Source organism: Colias croceus, chromosome 19 (assembly GCF_905220415.1).
Source record: "Colias croceus chromosome 19, ilColCroc2.1".
Lineage (NCBI taxonomy): Eukaryota > Metazoa > Arthropoda > Insecta > Lepidoptera > Pieridae > Colias > Colias croceus.
Window position 1 is genome coordinate 1,898,737 of NC_059555.1, and position 20,990 is coordinate 1,919,726.

The following is a 20,990-nucleotide window of genomic DNA, read 5'->3' on the forward strand; positions in this document are numbered from 1 at the left end:
TAGGATTATGTATATTAAGGATATATTATTATAGGATTATATAGGATTCACTCACGTAAAAAATGGTTTTCACATTATCTCTTTATCAATATTAATACGCAGTTTGCTGGCTTCGTATATCTGGGTATTATAGTGTTCTTTTCAATATAATAACCATACAAATATAGTACCTATAATCATGTTATTAATTGTACTAGTAGGTATGTATGTATTACAATTTAGAATGCAGGTTTTGAAATGATACACAGTAAGAGAAGTAGAATTAATTAATGAAAACACAATACTATTTGGTTGAAAAAAGTTATATATTCCCTTAAATCTAATTAAGTGCATTAGTTAATAGATTTATTAACTGTTATAGTAAAGGTAACATAGTGTATAGTTAAGGTAGAAGTAGTATACAGATTACATGAACTAAATTTTCAATGATATACGAAAAATGATAAGAGATAATTATATTGACATCTCATAAAAATACATATGAGAGAAAGAGACAGACAGAATATTAATTACTCTCTTGATAATGCGATTGGCGATTAAAAGCCAATTAATACATTTTTTGGAAACGTTCTCTATAACATTTGCATATAAATAATAATTTATCACCTCAGTAGTTATTCTTATCGCAATGACAAACATGCATGATCTAAGAGGTATTAAAAAAGAGATTTTTAACTTTTTGATTCTTATACCATATTTCGAGTCCAAGTTTGAGTCTATAGGTCAAGAAGCTTATATCTAATACACTGGAGATTGCACTATGAACATTAACTTCTCACAAGAAAATATGACCTTGAATGACGCCTGTATGTTTTTTATCCCTTTCACACCTAACTGGGCAAGTCGCGTCGCGTCACCTACACGCGAATATTGACGTTATATGCATGCCTATAATCTTAGCCTAAAATACATCGAAATCAAGCTGTCAATTTTTTTTCCACAAATATACATACTTACAATCTGACACACTATGCACGTGTATATTATTTATATGTACTTTTATTTTCAAATTTACACTTATCTACATACATAAAAAATGAATGTTAAATACATTATGCTTTCCTATCTTATAGAATTAAATCATTAGTTAATTATACAAATATTAAATCTAATTAACACATTCAAGTATTTTTTTTTTTATTAATTTTTCAAAGGCGCTAATTCTGGCGCTGACGGTACAGGAGTGACAGTTTCTGAAGGCATTAAAAGGTCGAATTTCTTTGGATGAAGCATGCCCTTTTTTGACGCGTACATGAGTAGTATGAATATGGAGACGGAGAAAGACAGCACCTGTAAAAGATAGATATTTTTAATTATTTTAATTAATGAGCCTTTATAATTCGAAATAATTAATTTATACTAATTGTCAATAGTTCTTTTATACTACTAAATGAAATGGATCTGTTGACAAATTTTAACGAAAACTAGCAAATCTCTCTATAGAGCCTATACGCAAAATGTAGAGTTTCCGTTTCTTCGCAAGAATGTCTTAGTATTCTACATTTTTTTTTAATCTAAATAATTGTATATTTCGCTACGTAAATAAAACTCATAAGTGAATAAATTGCTACAAGACAATAACGTTGTTACTTGTTATAGACTAATTACCACGCTCGCAACGTAGTGGTCAATAATTGCTTATAACATATAATTATTTTTAATGATATATGTATGTATGTTTAGTATGCGAATGAATAAAAAAAATATGGGTTAATCGGGTTAATTACATAAGGCAAGAACGGCTGAAACCATTATAATAATTCTAGTTATATTAATTGTCTCTACAAGGTATTAAAATTTTGAAAACTCAAAAAAATAGGTATCTACTAGTGAAACTAGGGTGAGCTAAAAGTTAAAATATTCTTTTGATGTGACCATTAAGTACAATGTAGGTTCTAACTTCTAACCTTGAATGAGAGATTATTATTTTTAAACCTACAGCTAGCATACCTAATTCTAGGTATCATGTCTTCTTCCTATATTAATTTATGAATTTACACTCATAACATAGGTACATAACTAAACTTTAATTAATGAAACTTTGTATTAAAAACTTAAAAACTCACCGCAGAAACTCCGAACGTCGCAAAAACTTCAGATGACATAAACATTTTCACAAAAAAAAACGTAAACAAACTCACAAAAAGAACTTACTTATCAAAATAACATGTAAATTATCACATATACATAGTAACTTTAACTGTTATAAACAACTATGCAGTAACTGTATTGCAATATTGTTATTAAAAGTTAACCTGTCTACCTAGTAGGTACCTGTGAGTCTGACGCGTGACACTGACAGCTGGCGGTGCGGCAACGTCGCTTATCGCATTAAGTAGCAGGTGGCTCTAACGTCATTAAGGAAGGTCAGACACGACTGTATAGATTTATTAATTCCTTTATTTTGTTTGGCGTTTTAATTTCTTTTGTAAGATAATATTGTTGTTGTGACAATTTATCAGCTTTTAAATAACTTTAGGTCTTTATTGTCTTATAGTTCCGACGAACTTAAAAAATATTTATACGGAATGCGACTCGGTATTTTTTTTTATAAATAAATTAGTTAAACAAAAGTAATGTTCGCAATGAAAGAATCAGTTTAAAAATTTCTACATAAAAACCGAAAACGGAATATTTAGTAGAACTCGACATGCTACGTTTCGTTTGTAAACATCCTAAACGTCGAAACGTCACCTGTTGCAGCGAAGTGGCAACGTCTAAATCGAAATGTGCGCGTGAGTCATGGAATATGAATTCAATTTTTGGTTTTAATTACATTGCTGCTTATGTTGTACTAATTGTCCTTACAAAGAAGCAAGCAATATTGAAATATAGTTATAATATAATAAGTCATTTTTGTAAGAGATTAGAATAATTTTACCTCTGGCGAATTTTTAATAATTTTACCTATAAAAACTTTCTATAAAATGCAAAATTCAAAATTTCAATGCTATGCTGCTAAATTAATTAAAGAAAATTAAACTTTTGCCTATTTTAACTTTGCAAGAGTCGTCATTCAGAAAGGTAGAGAACCTTCATCGATCTAAATAATACTATTTCTGAAACACCTGAGACCGTCTTTGATCTTGGATCTGAATAAAATTCAATATTTCTACACCTAGGAATCATTTTTATTATTTTTTGCTTTACTCTTTATTATTAGATAAGTAACAAATTTTAATATTAGCCTAAACCAGCAAACATAGTTCCATAATGTCATAAAAATGTTAACTCTACATAATATTGAAAAACGTGGGATATAAAGAAAATAAATTAAAATTCTTAGACATAAATATATTTTGTTCTCAATATCAAATAAATCACTATATTTGAAACGGTTTTCTATAAAAACCGCCCCGAAATTGGAACCATACACAAACACAAGGCATATTATATAATTTCATTATAGTTCTTTTGTTACGAATTGAAAGAAGGACAAACATACATTTATAATATTAGTAACGACAAGACATGATAACAATTAACAATCAAAGCTTAGAAAATAATGAGTAAATCTATTATTCGTTTGTCACAAACGCTTTCATGTAATTCATAGAAAATCCAATAACTAAGCAATAAATATCACACAGCAATATACTTTGAAAATATCTGATCCGATATATCAAATATTTTCCAAAAACTTCGGTTCTAATAACCTTTGATTTACTGGGAAATCGGATCATATTCAAAGGTTAAATTTCGGATAATTCTCATCAAAGTACGAATACAGTAAATGTCAGATAGCAAGCATCCTTAGCGCGCATCAAAGCTAGCGCGCTGAACGCTGCAACATCGAGATGTGTATTTTTTTTTTTTTTTGTGTGGTGTCTCTCAATGTTAGCCAGAAGGGCTTCTACATTTTAACGCGGACGCGGGGGTGAACTGAAGGTTCACCCTGGTAGCGACATGCACAAGGGCGTCCCCCCTTGACGGGGACCACGAACCTCGGCTTGAGCTGTCGCTTGAGTGGAGGAGGCCAGAAGGGCCCTAATCGGACGGGGAGATGTGTAATACGGTGACAGTTATGTACCGTCAAACATAGAGCCAGTCCTAGCAATACGCAACGCTGGCGCTCTGTTTGAGTATGTTAGCGTGTACATCTTTAATTTAATAACGCGTTCTATTTGACAAAACCATTGTTATAAATAATCTTCTTTAATGGCTCCGTCAGATAGCGCGCAGAGAGTTGGCGCTCCATTTGACAACAACACAGCGTCATATTGCGGCATCAGGTTTATAGCGCTCTGACGCGCGCTATAAACGCGTTCTATTTGACAAAGCCTCATTGGGACGCTTCCGTGCATTTATATTGTATGGTCAACCTAGTGGCGTTATCAAAGCTATCTGAACTATGAATAGATATTCAAATATGTTTGCAAGTGGTACGTATATAAAGTGATTACTACTGCACCATTTTTATAGAGAAACTTGAGTTGAAAAAACTTCTGGAGCAGACCACTGCTTTTGATAATAAATTATTTTAAATTGAACTAATATTTGGTAGTTTTAATATAGTGAAGATTTTCATTAGCAGATACTATTTAACAAAGATTTAACATAGTTTTAAAGCTAATTTGACGATTGATAGAGTCAATGTGTGTGACAAATTATTTCATACCGAAAACCGTAAAATCTTAATAGTATATAAATCTCGTGTCACAATGTTTGTCCTCAATGGACTCCTAAACCACTTAACCGATTGTTATAAAATTCGCACACCATGTGCAGTTCGATCCAACTTGAGAGATAGGATATGTTTTACCCCGGAAATCCCTCGGGAACGGGAACTATGCGGGTTTTGAATGCGGTTGAAGAATTCGTCTTACGTCGTTTGGAGTGACAGTTCGTTTCTTCGTATTTGAAATCATTAAAAATATAATTAAAGCATAAAAAAGCACTTAGTATTAGTATAAGTATTTCCAGTGAACTTACATACAGTTATCAATTGACAATCGTGGATAAGTGAATAACAATCTATAATAAGTGTTTAAGAGTGTCTAAGAAAAACAGCTGACCGTCAGCTGTTCGTGAAATACATCTCCAATTTTAGTAACCATAAAAGGATTATTATTACCATATACGCAAGTATTCTTGACTTTCCATTGATAAGTGTTTATGTTACAAATAAAAAACTATAATAATAGCAATATTATCGAGCAAAAAATTGCAAATTCATTGCCTCGCTGTACCACTCAAAATACTGCCATCTATTAGTCGTCTGCAAGAAGCTACAGCCAATCTAATAACCCCTACAACTAATTAAACTACAATCATGAGTAACAAATGTGGCAAATGTGGTAAATTTGCGTCCACAGACGACGCTAGGTGCACAAGATGCAAGGATCTTTATCACAAAACCTGTGTAAGTCCTAAATCACGAATTGGCCCAAGTTGGTTGTGTAAAGTATGTAAAAACAAACCTGAAAAAGTAAACAAGCCGATGAACGATAACAGCCCGGGTGATGTCTATGAGGATGCAGGTTCCTTTCAGCCGGGGCAATCCAATTTGGCGGATGAGATAAAATTATTACGCACAGAACTTTCGGGTTTTCGAAACGAGATGTCCAAGCTGGCAAATATTGTCTCAGAATTTACTAGTAGACTTGATATTATCGAGGATAAAGTGTCAAAATTGGAGTCACAAAATAAGCAAATAGAGGAACTAAATAGTAATATCAACCTACTACAAAAACGCTTGAATGAATCCGAGCAGCGAAATCTTATTAACGATCTGGAGATTACGGGTTTGCCCGAAAGCAATGGCGAAAATCCTACACACATAATTATTTCGCTAGCTAAAAAAATAGGCATCTGTTTAGAAGAAAGAGATATAGTGAGCGCGGAGAGAAGCGGATCTACGCGTGTACCACAGCATGAATCCCAAGACCGTATGCGTGCGCGCGCGATGGTCGTACGTTTTACGCGGAGGCACCTGCGCGACGAGATTTTACGTGCTGCGCGCGTGCGACGGGCGACTGACACCGCAGGTACTGGCATCGCCGGTGCGCCCCACCGATTCTATATCAATGAACGCCTAACGAGTATAAATCGTAGGCTATTTTACTTAGCGCGTCAAGAGGGTAGTGCGAAAAAATGGAGATATGTATGGACCCGCGGAGGGTATATATACGCTAGAAAAGAACCTCAATCTAGGGCTTACCGTATTTATTCAGACGATGATCTGAAAACGGTTTTTGGTTCCGAATCTGTTTGTTAATTCTATTTGCTAAAAGTACTTTTGTAAATTCGATAATCGCATGCTACCTGGAACGGTCAATCAATCTGTTAAAAATATTACTGACTTATTTCATATTTATCATTTATACGTATAAAAATAAAAGAAATATGTATAGTTTGTATAAAGTAATCTTTAAGTCATCTTTAAAATATAATGTATCTAAACAATTAAGCACTGATATTGTTTATTCGACGTTAATAAGGAATATATTGTTTGATTTACAACTAATGTGTAAAATAATGGAATTTGTATGCGTAAATGGTGGTGTGTATGATATATTAATATTCTATATACTGACACTTTTACTTTATAAAAATAAATCTAATAAATATACTATATCACAAATTCAAAAGGCACAATATTATCTATCTACATTATATAATATTATACACATAATAAAAACCGAAAATATTACGTTTTATTATTATTATCTATTATTCAATGTACTAATTTATATATTTCGAATTTTAAAAATCATTCCTATATACAACATCGCATACAGTTATAAAGTACCTATCAACGGTTCATATTATAATTATTTATCTTTATTATTATCTTTGGTATAGTTAACAAGCTAAAAATTGGTTTTCTTAACCCTGGATCGCTGGGAAATAAACATGACGAGTTTCTAGTTGCAATCATGCGCCACGCTGTAGACATCATGGCCATAAATGAGACCTGGCTCCGCGCCGGCGAGGAGGGACGTGCGCCAGCGGTGCCTGGTTACCGCCTGCGCCACCGCCCACGCCCGCCTGATGTTCGCTCACGAGGAGGTGGAGTAGGGTTTTATGTTCGTGACGGTTTGACGATACATGTCTTAAAACATCCTGAGGTATACACGGTTGAACAGATGTGGCTCAAATTCATTTCTCGTGGTAAAAAAATCGTAATTGGAACCGCATACAGGCCGCCCTGGCAAGATATGGATACCTTCTTCGCTGCCCTCACAGAATCGATCAGTTCTTTTGTATGGAGTGATTATATGATATTAGTAGGTGATTTTAATATAAATGTACTTAACGAAAAAAGTACTAGTTTTATAAAATTGAACAATTTCTTAACCACTACCAATTTGAAGCAACATGTGACTAAGCCTACACATTTTAAAAGCGAAAATGAGACCTTGTTAGATTTAATATGTTCAGACTGCTCAGTATCTCGGGTAGAAGTAGATTATATAAGTGATCTGAGCAACCATGCGTTTATAACTTGTATTTTAAATATTACAAAGGAAAAACCTAAACCTAAATGGATGTCAAGGCGCTCTCTTAAAAATATTAATTTAACTGACTTCAACCAATCGTTAACCTCCTTTGACTGGGACGCGATTCTCTTAATGGAAAATGTGGATGAAGCTCTTACTACCTTCACTGCCAGTATTCTAGCTTTGTATGATATCCATGCCCCGAAAAAAACATTTAGGGTTAAGTCCGAACAATATCCGTGGATAACGCACAATATGAAATTAATTATGAAAGATAGGGACGATGCACAAATTCGGGCGAAATTAACCAAACAAAGATCCCATATACGTTATTATAACGAGCTCAGAAATTACGTCAAAGGCGCTCTCAACCGGGAAAAAAAAGCTTATTTCGATAGTTTTATTAATGCCAACACAAGAAACCCTAAGGCCCTTTGGAAACACTTAAAAAAACATATACGGATAAAGCCGCAAAGAGAACCGCTCTTACCACCTCACTTGCGTGATCCTAATTGCATTAATATACATTTCCTTAACACTCCCGGTCCCAGACACTCACCACCATCATACATATCGTACTATGAATCACATCGATATAATAAAAATGCCGTCCTTACCTTAAAGCCAGTGACTGATCAAGCCGTATGGAAAGCCATTCGAGAACTAACATCACAAGCTGTAGGCAGCGATGATATCTCGCTTGATATGCTAAAATTAACTACACCATCTACTTTAAAAATCATAACACACATCATTAACACCTCAATATCCTCGAACGCTTTTCCTACGTTATGGCGGAATACACTAGTGCAGCCGATTCCAAAAAAAGATAATCCTGATTCGTATAAAGATTTAAGGCCAATCAGCATTCTACCGTGTATGTCAAAGATACTGGAAAAAATTGTATACAAACAAGTAGTGGAATACCTAGAGGCAAATCGAATGTTACCGGACTCACAATCGGGCTTTAGACGACAACGCGGAACTGCTACAGCATTAACGGATGTAGTGGATAACATAATAAGAGCACAGGATAGAGGTATGGGCACAATTCTTGTTTATCTCGATTATTCACGCGCCTTCGATACCTTGAACATACCTCTATTGCTGGCCAAATTATCTTATTACGGATTTTCACAAAGCGCAGTCTCATGGTTCGACAGTTATCTAAACAATCGAACTCAAACAGTAATGATCACGGAAGAAAACGGCAAGGGGTCGTTTTCACAGTGTAGGTCTGTCGAACGAGGTATTCCTCAAGGCTCAATTTTAGGCCCTCTATTATTCATTTTATACACCGCGGACATTATTAATAATATTCACTTTTGTAAATTTCATTCGTACGCTGATGATATACAACTGTATCTCTCCTTCAAGCCCGATGACACGCACGACTGCTTAGTTAAACTAAATGGCGATCTAGATCGAATTTCTACATGGTCAGCAAATAATACCTTGCTGCTAAACGCTGACAAAACGAAATTCATGATTCTAGGTACACCAAAACAGGTAAAAAGCGTCGAGCAGCATAATCCAGTACTTAACATCCAAGGTACTATCATCGAGCGTGTACGTGAGGCTCGTAACTTAGGAGTTATATTCGATGAACAACTTAGATTCGAAAAATATATCAATTCACTAATAGCAAACTGCTTCTACCGCCTAAAAGTTTTGTATAACATAAGAGCACATTTGAACACAGATCTACGTATAAAGCTTTGCGAATCACTCGTGCTCTCAAAATTCAATTATGCCGATGTGATGTATGGTCCTAGATTGCTGGTACGCACTAAAAACTCAATACAGCGTATACAAAATGCCTGCGCTCGTTTTTGTTGGGACATACCAGCTCGGACCCATATAACACCAATCCTAAAGTCCAATAAAATCTTAAATATGGAGAGTAGGCGGCGACTGCACCTAGCTTCCCTACTTTTTAACGTGATCCTGACAAAAGCTCCCGCCTACCTCTACAACAAACTCAAGTGGATGGATGACGGCAATCGCTTATATGAAACACGGGCGTCTATGTATAAGCTCTCAGTTCCCAGAAATTACACAGCGGCTTTCAGGGGAAGCTTCACATACAGCGCTACTAGGTGCTGGAATAATTTGCCTCCACCAATAAGAAATTGTAAAACACTGCAGAATTTTAAATGTAAGTACAAAAAAGTTGTTCTTGCACAATTTCTTAACCAGCCCTAATAGCGCTAAATGTATAGCCTTATATTATTACGTATGTTATTATATATCTATATTATTACGTATATTTTTCATTTTCCAATATAATATATGTATATATTATTATTTATTTTAATCTCAGTAACCCTTTTATATTTAAATATTATGTATGTACAAGTAAGTTTATAATTATCTACTTATTATGGATTGTCAACTTTAACTACCTATATAACATTTAATCACCTATTGTTTCTCTTTTTTTACTTTTTAAATTATGTATTAGCTCCTAATTTAACCACCCAGAAGACCGTTCTGGTGCTCCAAGCGTAGCAAGTCGAGGGGACTACTGAAAACCGGCGCCTCTCCTCTAATACGGAGAGGCAAATGCTGAGTAGTCCACCTAATCACGAATACGATATTAAGATATTTGAATGTATTTAATGTATTTTAAGATTTAATTTTTTTTCCATGTAAAGTGTTTAGTTATAAGTCAAAAATTTGTAAAAGTATTTGTGATTAAACGTATTTTCTTTCTTTCTTTCTTCTTTCTTTTTCTTTGAAAACGCGGGCGAAGCCGCGGGCGGAAAGCTAGTATATGTGTATATTTGGTTACCTACCTAATCATTTGATGATAAGTTAATAAAATAAAATAACTTGCAATATTATTTGAGTCAATTATGGAAAAATTAAAATCAAAATATTTCATTTAAGTAATAAATAATAATAGTTTAAAAAAACTAAAAAACACGCTTTTTATAGAAAACCGAACTAAAAAATAGAAAATTTTATCAAATTAGTGTATTGTCATCGGTCCTCAATAAATCTACAAAGTTTGAACTAAATCTAGCCGTTTAAAGTGGGTCAAAATCGCGCCCAAAGAAGTCGGTTACAAACATACAAACATACAGGTGAAGTATAAAGCGTGTAATTTCGAATTTCATCTAAAAATATTTTGCTCATTTTCAGAAATAAATTTGATTCTAATAAAGAAAAATGAATCGTTAAAGGCCTTTTTAGATAGCCTAGATAATTAGGTAATGTCTGAGCTCTAGCCTTGGAAAGACAAGACATTATTATTGTAGGGCTTCTACTTCAGTTTTCCTAGAATTTCTATGAATTTACAGTTTCTAGATTCTTGTGTCTCAGTTGACATAAATAGAAGTAATTTAACAAGTTGATGATATGAACAGAAAATATATATATATATATGTAGAATTGAAAATAAACGATCGCAATAATATGGTATGAAACGATTAAAAGAGATGGGCGAAATTGCATATTATATTATTCACATTGTTACAAATACCTATGAAGCTGTGTTATTTTATTTGAAAGCTCCGTTGTATATATTACTAGCTTTTCGCCCGCGGCTTCGCCCGCTTTGTCTAAAACCTAATAAATTATATCAGTAGGTAAGTACATACTAAAATCGTCTTCGAGTTATAGTGATTCTATATCTACTAAAAACCGAATTATTTCAGGATACATCGCCCATTTTTGCAAGTGACTACTATCAAGCTAATTTTCCGTTTGTAGCTTTATTTTGATGAGACGCCCAATAATTTCGTGTACGAAAGTCTCGATTGTGGTAGCTAACAGAGATAACAAGTATAAAAATTTTTGATTTGATGGTTCTCAAATATTTATTACTAACTGAATTTTTTTTTTGTTCAATCTCAAGATAATTACCTAAATTATTCGAAAAAATATTAGTCCTACAAAATCTATGGTTTGTTCAAAGAGACCCCCTTTCCAAAGTGTATCGATAACGAGGTCATCATAAATGATTACTAACAAGCTGATTTTTTTGTTTTCACTTAGTTAATGTTTATATAATTCAACAGACATATTATTGTCCTACAAATTGCGTAATAAATATTTGAGAACCATTAAATCAAAAAATTTTATCCTTGTTATCTCTGTTAGCTACCACAATCGAGAGTTTCGTACACGAAATTATTCGGTGTCTCATCAAAATAAAGCTACAAACGTAAAATCAGCTTGATAGTAGTCACTTGCAAAAATGGGCGATGTATTCTGAACAAAATCAGTTGCGTAGTTTTAAAAATTTAACCATAAATAGGTACAGATAAAGCGACTTTGTTTTATACCATTCAGTGATTATATGGTAAATTATGTTAACATACAAACCAAATTATAATTATTTATTAACATCATTATTTCTATTACGAATAAATTATAGAGATGCGGTTAATATAAAATATGATAATGAAGTACTTAGCAGGACAAATAAAACGTTATTATAATAAAAAATATATTTATAACAGTTCAACGTCTAGCTCTATAAAATATTGAAGCAAGTCGTGCTGACTCCGCTATACCAGCCCACGTTTCTGAGTTTATTTGAGGTATGTACTGCGGAGGTACTAGAAACCCATATTCATTCATATCTGGCAACTCCAATGTGAAAGAGAAGGGTACACCAATGTCCTGGAATTACAATACATTTATTTGAGCAGATATAAAAACTCATTTTTGTTAGAACATTTTGCCTAAACCTAATAATAATACGGTTATTTTATGATGGTGGTAGATGAATGTGATATTATTACAGAATGATTTAAAATATTTCTATTATAACTAACGACGTTGCATCAATACGTAAAAACTTAGTCTCCATATTTACAGTTGGAAGAAGACAAAATATTTTTTCCTAAATTAATTTAAAACCAACCTGAGCATAATCCTGAGAAGTACCCGAAGCGGGGTATAGAACAAATCTGCTATTACCAATCAAATAATCGTACATATTAGGCAGTTTACTCCCATCTATATGAGCTCCCATTGCAGCTCCAACCGTATGAATTTGAGCCACATTTGCTGGCAATGTAGCATTATCGAACCCGTACAGTATATAGCTTCCATAACTGTGAATATTCAAATAGATCTGAATACGGTCCAAGTGCGAGTGAAGTATGTCTCTAGCGTGTCTGTTTTCGATTTCAGAGAAGGGGTAAGGACCAGCGTAGAGGCTGGAGCAAGGGTTGCTGGAAGCATTGATCTCCATGAAGAAGATGTCAAAGTTACGGTTGAGGTCCACACCGCGGCATTCCTCGTGGATCTCTGGGTTAAATGAGCGGCTTGCGCGCCACATGCGTTCCTGGAATATAATATTATAATAATTATTTTTACAACTGTTGTAAGAGACAAATATTATTATCATCTGTATTTTAGTAATGTTTAACTGTTATACAGTCTGTGTAGTATCTAGTATAGTCAAAAAGGATTGTTTTTGCCCTCCTCCTGTCTCTTTGGTTTGTAGTGTAATGTCGTGTTCGCACAATGTAGCTTGCTATAAATTATAAAATAAAGTTTTCATATCAGCATCAGCGTAAAGTGGTGTTTCAATAACATTCAATTATTTCAGCAAATAACTAAATATATAAAAAATTAACTTAGCATCGACATAACTTTTTCACTTAAACTTTTTGGTTATACAATTACTTATTCTTCAGGTAAACATTTTGATCATTAACGAATTCTACCAATACCAATTATTCTTAATCTAAAGAATTCTGTATAATAAATAAATTCAGATTTTAACACAATATCGTATAATCTACCTACATCAGTATGAGAATATTCATATCCATCTGGGTTGTAAACAGGCAGTATGATCCAGTCAACATTATCCCTCAAATCTCTATCTTCATCCCGCAAACTTTCAACCAAACGATGCATGGTATACAACGCTACGGGAGTAGTTACCCATTCTCTGGCATGCATCGTCGCGTCCATGAAGTATATGGGCTTGCTTGGATCTTCGAAGTTCGTGGTTGATATCTGAAAGAAGATAGTCATGAAGATGAATAATATCCTCTACGTGCTGGTAACCACTATCCCCCAGCGGGGTAAGGGGCACATGCATAATGCATACATCTGTTTCACTGATCGATTTTCTTTTAGTGACATGATCAGCCTGTGTCCTGCCAGGTCGAGACATTTTTTTTTCTTCTCATCTGGGAATAGAACTCAGGACCTTTGTGTATTATCTGTATGTAAGCTTAACAGAACACCAGTAGTTGTGAAACCATTAGTGATACCTTTAAATATTTCACTGGGCGACCTTCAAAGCTCAATCCAGCTGTCACCACTTTTGCAATATTGGGATATTCCCGCGCCAATCTCTCCATATACGCATCAATCTGTAAAAACATTATTCATTTCGTGAAAAAATGACACCTCTGTAGTCTATTTTCGTCGTCGCTAAAATAAGACAAAGGATAAAGAAAAAGGATAAGTGAAAAGTTTCTCGAAATACGCGTGTAAATTTTATTTTAACGGTATGAGTAATGGCGGTGTGGATAGTCTGGGGATAAAATGTGTATTTGAACCGACTGCGAAATATTGTTATCGATTTAAATAATACTAGTTGAACTACGTTACTTCGTCTGCTTTCTAAAGGACAAACTTCTACTTCTGATGGTAGTCATTTGATATAGCCTTCCATAATAAACACACAAACAGGTAAATTTTATATTGGTAGGCAATAGATACCAATAGTTCCTGAGAGTAGAGCGTTCAACTGACCGTAGTAATACCGATTCTTAAATTCTTTAATATTATAATAATTATTTTATTACCTCTGCTACTCTCGCATATTTATTGTAAACTTCCACATTTTGGCGACTTTTTGTCCACTTTATGAGATCTTCATCAAAATTTTTAATCTTGCTGAAAAAAAAACATTCCCAATTATGAATCTAAAAAAGTATTTAAACAATAGTATTACATTAAAAGGGGCTTTAAATTGGTTTTGAGAGTCATTTCAGAGGCAACCTCTTACAGGATTACTCTCTGTAATTAATTGACGAAAAACCGGATTGTAGATAAAACAGTATAAACTTTCTATCACGCGTGTGAAGCAACATTCGGAAACTAGTATTATGTATATTACTAGCTTAACGCCCGCGGCTTCGCCCACTTTGTCTAAAACCTAATAAATTATATTATGCTAAAACCTTTCTCTTGAATCACTCTATCTATTAAAAAAACCGCATCAAAAATCAAAATCCGTTGCGTAGTTTTAAAGATGGGTCATAGGGACAGGGTAAGCGACTTTGTTTTATACTATGTAGTGATGTTACAACGTTTGAACTCTATGTTTATAGCCCAATGACAATAAATAGATAGATCCCAATCATTAAAAGGCATATATATGTAATATATCAGGGTTTGTGAATAATTGAATTGGAAATCGCCCCCAGGATTCAAAGACTCATGTATTAAACATAAGAAGAACGTATTTCTTTGTTTCTTCGACAAACATTAGTATAATTTTATATGAACGTATAAATCTTTTACTTCGCTAGCGATAAAATACGCATAAAAGATGTCCTCAGGCGAAATTCCCGCGACAAAAGTTAAAAGTAAAAAAAACAACAATACGTTTATATTCTTTGAAGGCGAAAGATAGGACATTGCTTTTTAAGAACATGGATGTCTTTTTCGGCATGAATTTCTGTTATTTGTTTTTTTTTTTATTATGTTGTAAAATGTTGTTTAAGGATGTAAATTATAGTGTTATTAATTAATGGTAGTAACCAAGGAGCTTTGCATATTTAAATGAATCTAACTTTAATAGCATTTAACACTAAATAATAGAGAACTTTCATGAAAGGTTCTTAATATTATCTAGTTCTTTGAGAGCTCTCAAATTAAAATCATAGTCTTTGCATCTTAGAATGCAATGAATTTATATTTAAGCATAGCTTCTATCGCGGGCCTTGAGCGCGGGGATCGAATCGAGAAATTCCGTAACGAAAAAACCTCACGCTCCCGACTCCGACGGGCGGAGGTGTGGCTTGAAAGCATAGCATGCAATAGCTTTACCGCGGCCGCGGCAGTCCCCGAGTGCCACACGTCGTTTTTTTTAAGTAATACAGGTCCAATTTGGTTTTAAAGGTGTATTAACAATTTGCGTTATAAACATGCCATTAGGCGGGTCCACACAGACCGAGCTACCTCGCGCAGCAATTGCTTCGCAAAGCACTCGGTGGAGACCCGCCTATTAGCAATTGGTTAACATTTTTAAGCAAGTTGTATTCTAAATTATTATCAACAAATTAGAAATCTAAGCGTAGTTACAATAGAACAAAAGGAACCATAGACACGTTACACGTTCTTTCTTGCTAGTTCTTCTCCATAGATACTGCTTTCCGAATCGGTGGTAAATGTTAAAAAATGTTATGACGATTAAAAGTGTTTTTATAAGAAGTCTAATTGAATAAATAAATGTTTTGAGTTTAAGTTACCTGGCAACGTTCCCCTCACGAATATAATACTCCATCCCTTGCGCATGTAAATGTTTAACGAACATTTCCCTCTGCTTAGGTCCGACCATGATATCAGCGTGTCTAGCCCCAGGCATGCCTGCACGCCAGATGTCTAGATCTAATTCACTTTGAAGCCTTTGTATAAAATTAATATCATCCTGGTTGCGGATAACAACCCCGTAGACCGTGTATCTGAAATTCGGAATTAATTAAGGTCCTTGACATCTTTGGGTACAATGTTATTGCTAGACTAGTGAATCCCGGCTTTGCTCGTGTGGTCAAAAGAAAATTCTCTTGGGAATAAGACATATAAAAGTATCGTTTTACTTCCCTTTCTTCTTCTAACGGCGCATTTACATCAAACGAACATAGAGCTAGAGCATTCTTTGGTGATCTTTTAATGTAAACGAAAACTCGTATTCAGTGTTGTTCTGTAATAGAACATTGCATAGAATCTTTTCGACGCACTAAGAGCAATGAAAGAATGCTCTAGTCTACGCATGTTTTCACAAAGAAATTGACATAGTAGGGTTAGAATGAGTATTCACTCGATTGATGTAAATGCACCGTTAAAATGATTCACACAATATTGTGCAATTTCACTAATATTTTAAATAACTTTATTTTAAGATTAATTTATACACCTGACTTACCCCTGATATTGTTCATATTTACCAAAAGATGTTTGAACAAAAATTAATAAAAATAACGCGAAAATTTTCAAAACCATACTTATTGTTTGCACCTGGACATTTAGAATAAAATCAATTCCTTCTACTATCAGAAGGGATTAATTATAATCACTTAACTGTAATACTTATCTAATCATAATAAATTATTGTTGTAAAACAAGCAAATTATTGTAAAACATATTGTTAATGTACTTTGATTGATACATTTATGCAACCTAATTATAAACGACTTATCTTTGAATATAAGTAGTTTGTTAGTTTACTAGCTTTCCGCCCGCGGCTTCGCCCGCGTTTTCAAAGAAAAACTGGTAAAAACTGATAAAAAACTGTCCCATTCCCGTGGGATTTCCGGGATAAATCCTATCCTATCTGTTAATCCAAGCTACATATTATGTGTGCTAAATTTCATTGTAATCGGTTCAGTAGTATTCGCGTGAACGAATAAGAAACATACATACCTATACACATACACATATTATACCTATCCATCTTCACAAACTTTCGCATTTATAATATAATATGTAGGAGTAGGATATTAAGGGCATATAATATTAATTTACTATGAATTTTATTAAAACCTTATTTTTATTAGTCTTGTCATGCTTGCTGTCAACTATCGAAGGTAATATAATATAATAATAAATATTTTAAGATAAATATAATATTTCTTATATAATATAATATTTATAAATAATAGATATTTTTTTTTATAACATTTACAAAACACATCACAAACAGACGAACCAGACAATCGATTAGAACCACATCAAATATCTACAGACGAACAAACAATAAATATAGCACCAGATTCGATTTCAACAGTTCATGCACCAAGGAATCAAGAACAGAACAAGTGATAACTGCGTTATCGTATAGGAGGTAGCAACGTTGACAAGTGAGCATTTTAGTATAGTTGGTTCTTTGATATGCTGTTCCTCTTGCTATTTCGGTTACAGTCCGGGCTGTCTGGCTGGCCGCAGTGGTTGCGTTTAATAGTGCGCATCTTATCTGCACAGGAAAATATCCTTAATTTAAAGTCATTTTTTAACGCGTAATTTTTAATCTTTTGCCTTTAGATAGATCCATTAGACATACATTTTTTATTGCAAGACGTTTTTTTCGTTGTTAAATAGGTGCCAGACGCAATTTTTATTTCAAGATAATTAAAATTTAAAATATCATCGAAGTAAGTGAAATTCCATCAACATGAGTCCTAGTGAAGGATAAGTAATCACTGTGTTACTTATACTATATATAATATTCATTTTACTATTTACAGTTTTTTTGCAACAATCTACCATATCGCCTCCTTTTTCCCAACGAACCTCAAATAGGACGTTAATGTAAACTTGATAAAAACCAAATATCATCAAGAAATTAAAGACTTTTTAACGGATTTTAAACGCGATTTATTCATTGTATTATTTTCCCAAGTCTTTAATTTCAAAATGTATAATATTCGCGTAAAATCAAACACTAGAAAATACAAATATCATCAAATTCATATTTATACCCAAAAGTGTAATAAATATGAAACCATCTATTAAAAATATTAGTTTACTAATTAGGTATTCAATATAAGTATTAAAAAAGGATAATACAATATAAATAATAAAGTTATTACTTACCTTTTAAGCGGACTCATGTTGATGTAATTTCACTTATTTCGATGACATTTTAGTTATTTTGAAATAAAAATTGCGTATGGCACCTATTTTACAACGAAAAAAACATCTTGCAATAAAAAAAATTATGTCTGATGGATCTATCTAAAGGCAAAAGATTAAAAATTACGCGTTAAAAAATGACTTTAAATTAAGGATATTTTCCTGTGCAGATAAGATGCGCACTATTAAACGCAACCACTGCGGCCAGCCAGACAGCCCGGACTCTAACCGAAATAGCAAGAGAAACAGTATATCAAAAAGCCAACTATACTAAAATGACTTTTTTTTAAACGTTGCTAGCTCCCGTAGGTACCATTAAAAACAACCGACTTCAAACTTGCACTTGCAAAATTTACAAATACCTACAGACAAAAATGCTCATAAAATAAAAACTACTGGGCCTATCCGAATAAAATTTTTATGGGACCAATTCGACACCATCCCGCATCGAACAAAAAAAGAATCACGTAAATCGGTTCAGAAACCTCGGAGTAATCGGTGTACATACATAAAAAAAAAAATATACCGGCCGAATTGATAACCTCCTCCTTTTTTTTTGAAGTCGGTTAAAAAATATACCGGCCGAATTGATAACCTCCACCTTTTTTTTGAAGTCGGTTAACAAAAGGCAAAGAAGAAGGTTGAACGAATAGTACTATATACCTTTCTTACACTTTATGACACAACTACCTTTACAATAACTTATATACCTAAAGATAATAACGATTTAATTAAGGGGATTCTAAATAATAAAAAAAAATAAAAATAAAAATCATTTATTGATCGATTTGTGGGTTAGGTACAAACATGTAACATTTGGACCCCAAACTAGGACAGCCTGTATTTTGGGGTCCACAATACTTTTATTCTCGTGGGATACGAGACGGAGTATTTAATGTACCGACAACATGTCGTGAAAGTGGGTATCCAAACTATTAACATAATATTTATAATATTAGTAAGTATAGATCTCAAATCACTTTTATAAATAAGATATGTTGAGTCCAATAATTAAGAACCTACTACCTACTCAATTCTTTTGTAAGAAGTAATCTCCGAAACTATTGAACTGAATTTGGAATATGCCCAGCATCACGGCAAACTAATACGAACGCTAAACAACTTTAAATGATATTTTTTTTTAGTTTTGAATCGGAGCTGAAGCAAGCGATTAGTTGTAGGTAAGGGCAGAAAAGGAGACTAAAACAAAACATGTACATTGTTAGACTTTATTTAATACTAGTGGTCCGCCCCGGCTTCGCCCGTGGTACATATTTACGTTTTCTCTACATAAGAACCATCCTTATAAATCAGGGAATAAAATAAAAAAAGAATTATCGAATTCGATTCAACAACATGATGCCGTGACAACGCGAAAAGGGTTTCATTTATATAATATATACTAGTGGTCCGCCCCGGCTTCGCCCGTGGTTCATATTTCGCAATAAAAGGTAGCCTAAGTCCTTTCTTGGGTATCAAAATATATCCATACCAAATTTCATGCAAATTGGCTCAGTAGTTTAGGCGTGATTGAGTAACAGACAGACAGACAGAGTTACTTTCGCATTTATAGGGAAAGTTGCGTGGGGATAGCCGTTAAAATATTCAATCATCTGCCAAATAACTTAAAGACGTGTAATGATTATAAATTTAGAAAACATCTTTTTATTTGGCTTAATGAAAAAAACTTCTATACCATAAAAGAGTTCATGGAAAGTTCAACCCGAACAGACCATTAACTCCTCTAAGGTACCTAATTATTTTTGCATGCTTGTATTGGCTGAACATGTTTGTGCTTTATTAATATAATTGTATCACCATTGAATACCATGTTTAAAGCAAAATAAAGATTTTATTTATTTATGATTGAAGAAGATGGAGTTTTATTATATTAAGATGCTAGCTTACCGCCCGCGACTTCGCCCGCTTTGTCTAAAACCTAATAAATTATATACTAAAACCTTCCTCTTTAATCACTCTATCTATTAAAAAAACTGCATCGAAATCCGTTGCGTAGTTTTAAAGATTTACGCATACAAAGTGACATAGGGACAGAGAAAGCGACTTTGTTTTATACTACTTATGTAGTGAAGTATACCGAAATAATAGATATAGTTATAAAAACATGCTTTTTATGAGAGAAACTCATTAAATTATTGTATTGTCACTGAACCTTGATACGTGTTCAATGTTTGAAATAAATCTCGCCGTTTAAAATGGTTTCGGTTACATACTAAAATACAGGTGAAACTTTATATTAATACTAGCTGCTCCGCGCGGTTTCACCCCCCTAGTTCCACTCCTGTTGGCTGTAGCGTGATTTTACATAGCCTATAACCTTTTTCAATAAATGGGCTATCTAAAACCGAAAGAATTTTTCAAATCGGACAAGTAGTTCCCGAGATTAGCGCGTTCAAACAAACAAATTCTTCAGCTTTATAATATTAGTATCGATTAGCGTTGAAAATAATGGTACATAGTCGATTTAAAAAAAAACATAATTTTTAGTACCTACCCGTTGTTTACGTTTATAATTAAAGAAGATAATTATAATAATTCTCTTCCATTATACTATTACTTTACATAAGTTGCCTGAAAGAGATCGCTCTTCAATCATAAGGCCGCCCTGTGTGGTGATTTAGTTTTAAGTTTCTATTTTAAAATTCAGTTTTTTGGTCAGAGTGTTAAAATTTAATAAATAAAAAATATATA

At 33.4% G+C, this 20,990-nt stretch overlaps 1 protein-coding gene and 1 long non-coding RNA gene across 2 annotated transcripts; both read right to left on the bottom strand.

The window, feature by feature from the left end:
- Nucleotides 1–284: 284 nt before the first annotated feature.
- Nucleotides 285–2,294, bottom strand: LOC123700456. Its single transcript, XR_006752616.1, has 2 exons — nt 2,067–2,294; nt 285–1,290 (listed from the first exon to the last, which is right to left on the bottom strand). It is a non-coding gene; the product is annotated as an uncharacterized LOC123700456 (long non-coding RNA).
- Nucleotides 2,295–11,881: 9,587 nt separating this feature from the next.
- Nucleotides 11,882–16,711, bottom strand: LOC123700453 (carboxypeptidase B-like). The gene is made up of 7 exons (XM_045647664.1): nt 16,573–16,711; nt 15,899–16,111; nt 14,228–14,318; nt 13,688–13,789; nt 13,212–13,427; nt 12,319–12,744; nt 11,882–12,074 (listed from the first exon to the last, which is right to left on the bottom strand). Exons 1-7 carry the CDS (start codon nt 16,647–16,649, stop codon nt 11,913–11,915), a joined length of 1,287 nt encoding a protein of 428 aa, XP_045503620.1. The 5' UTR covers nt 16,650–16,711; the 3' UTR covers nt 11,882–11,912.
- Between the last annotated feature and the right edge of the window lie 4,279 nt (nt 16,712–20,990).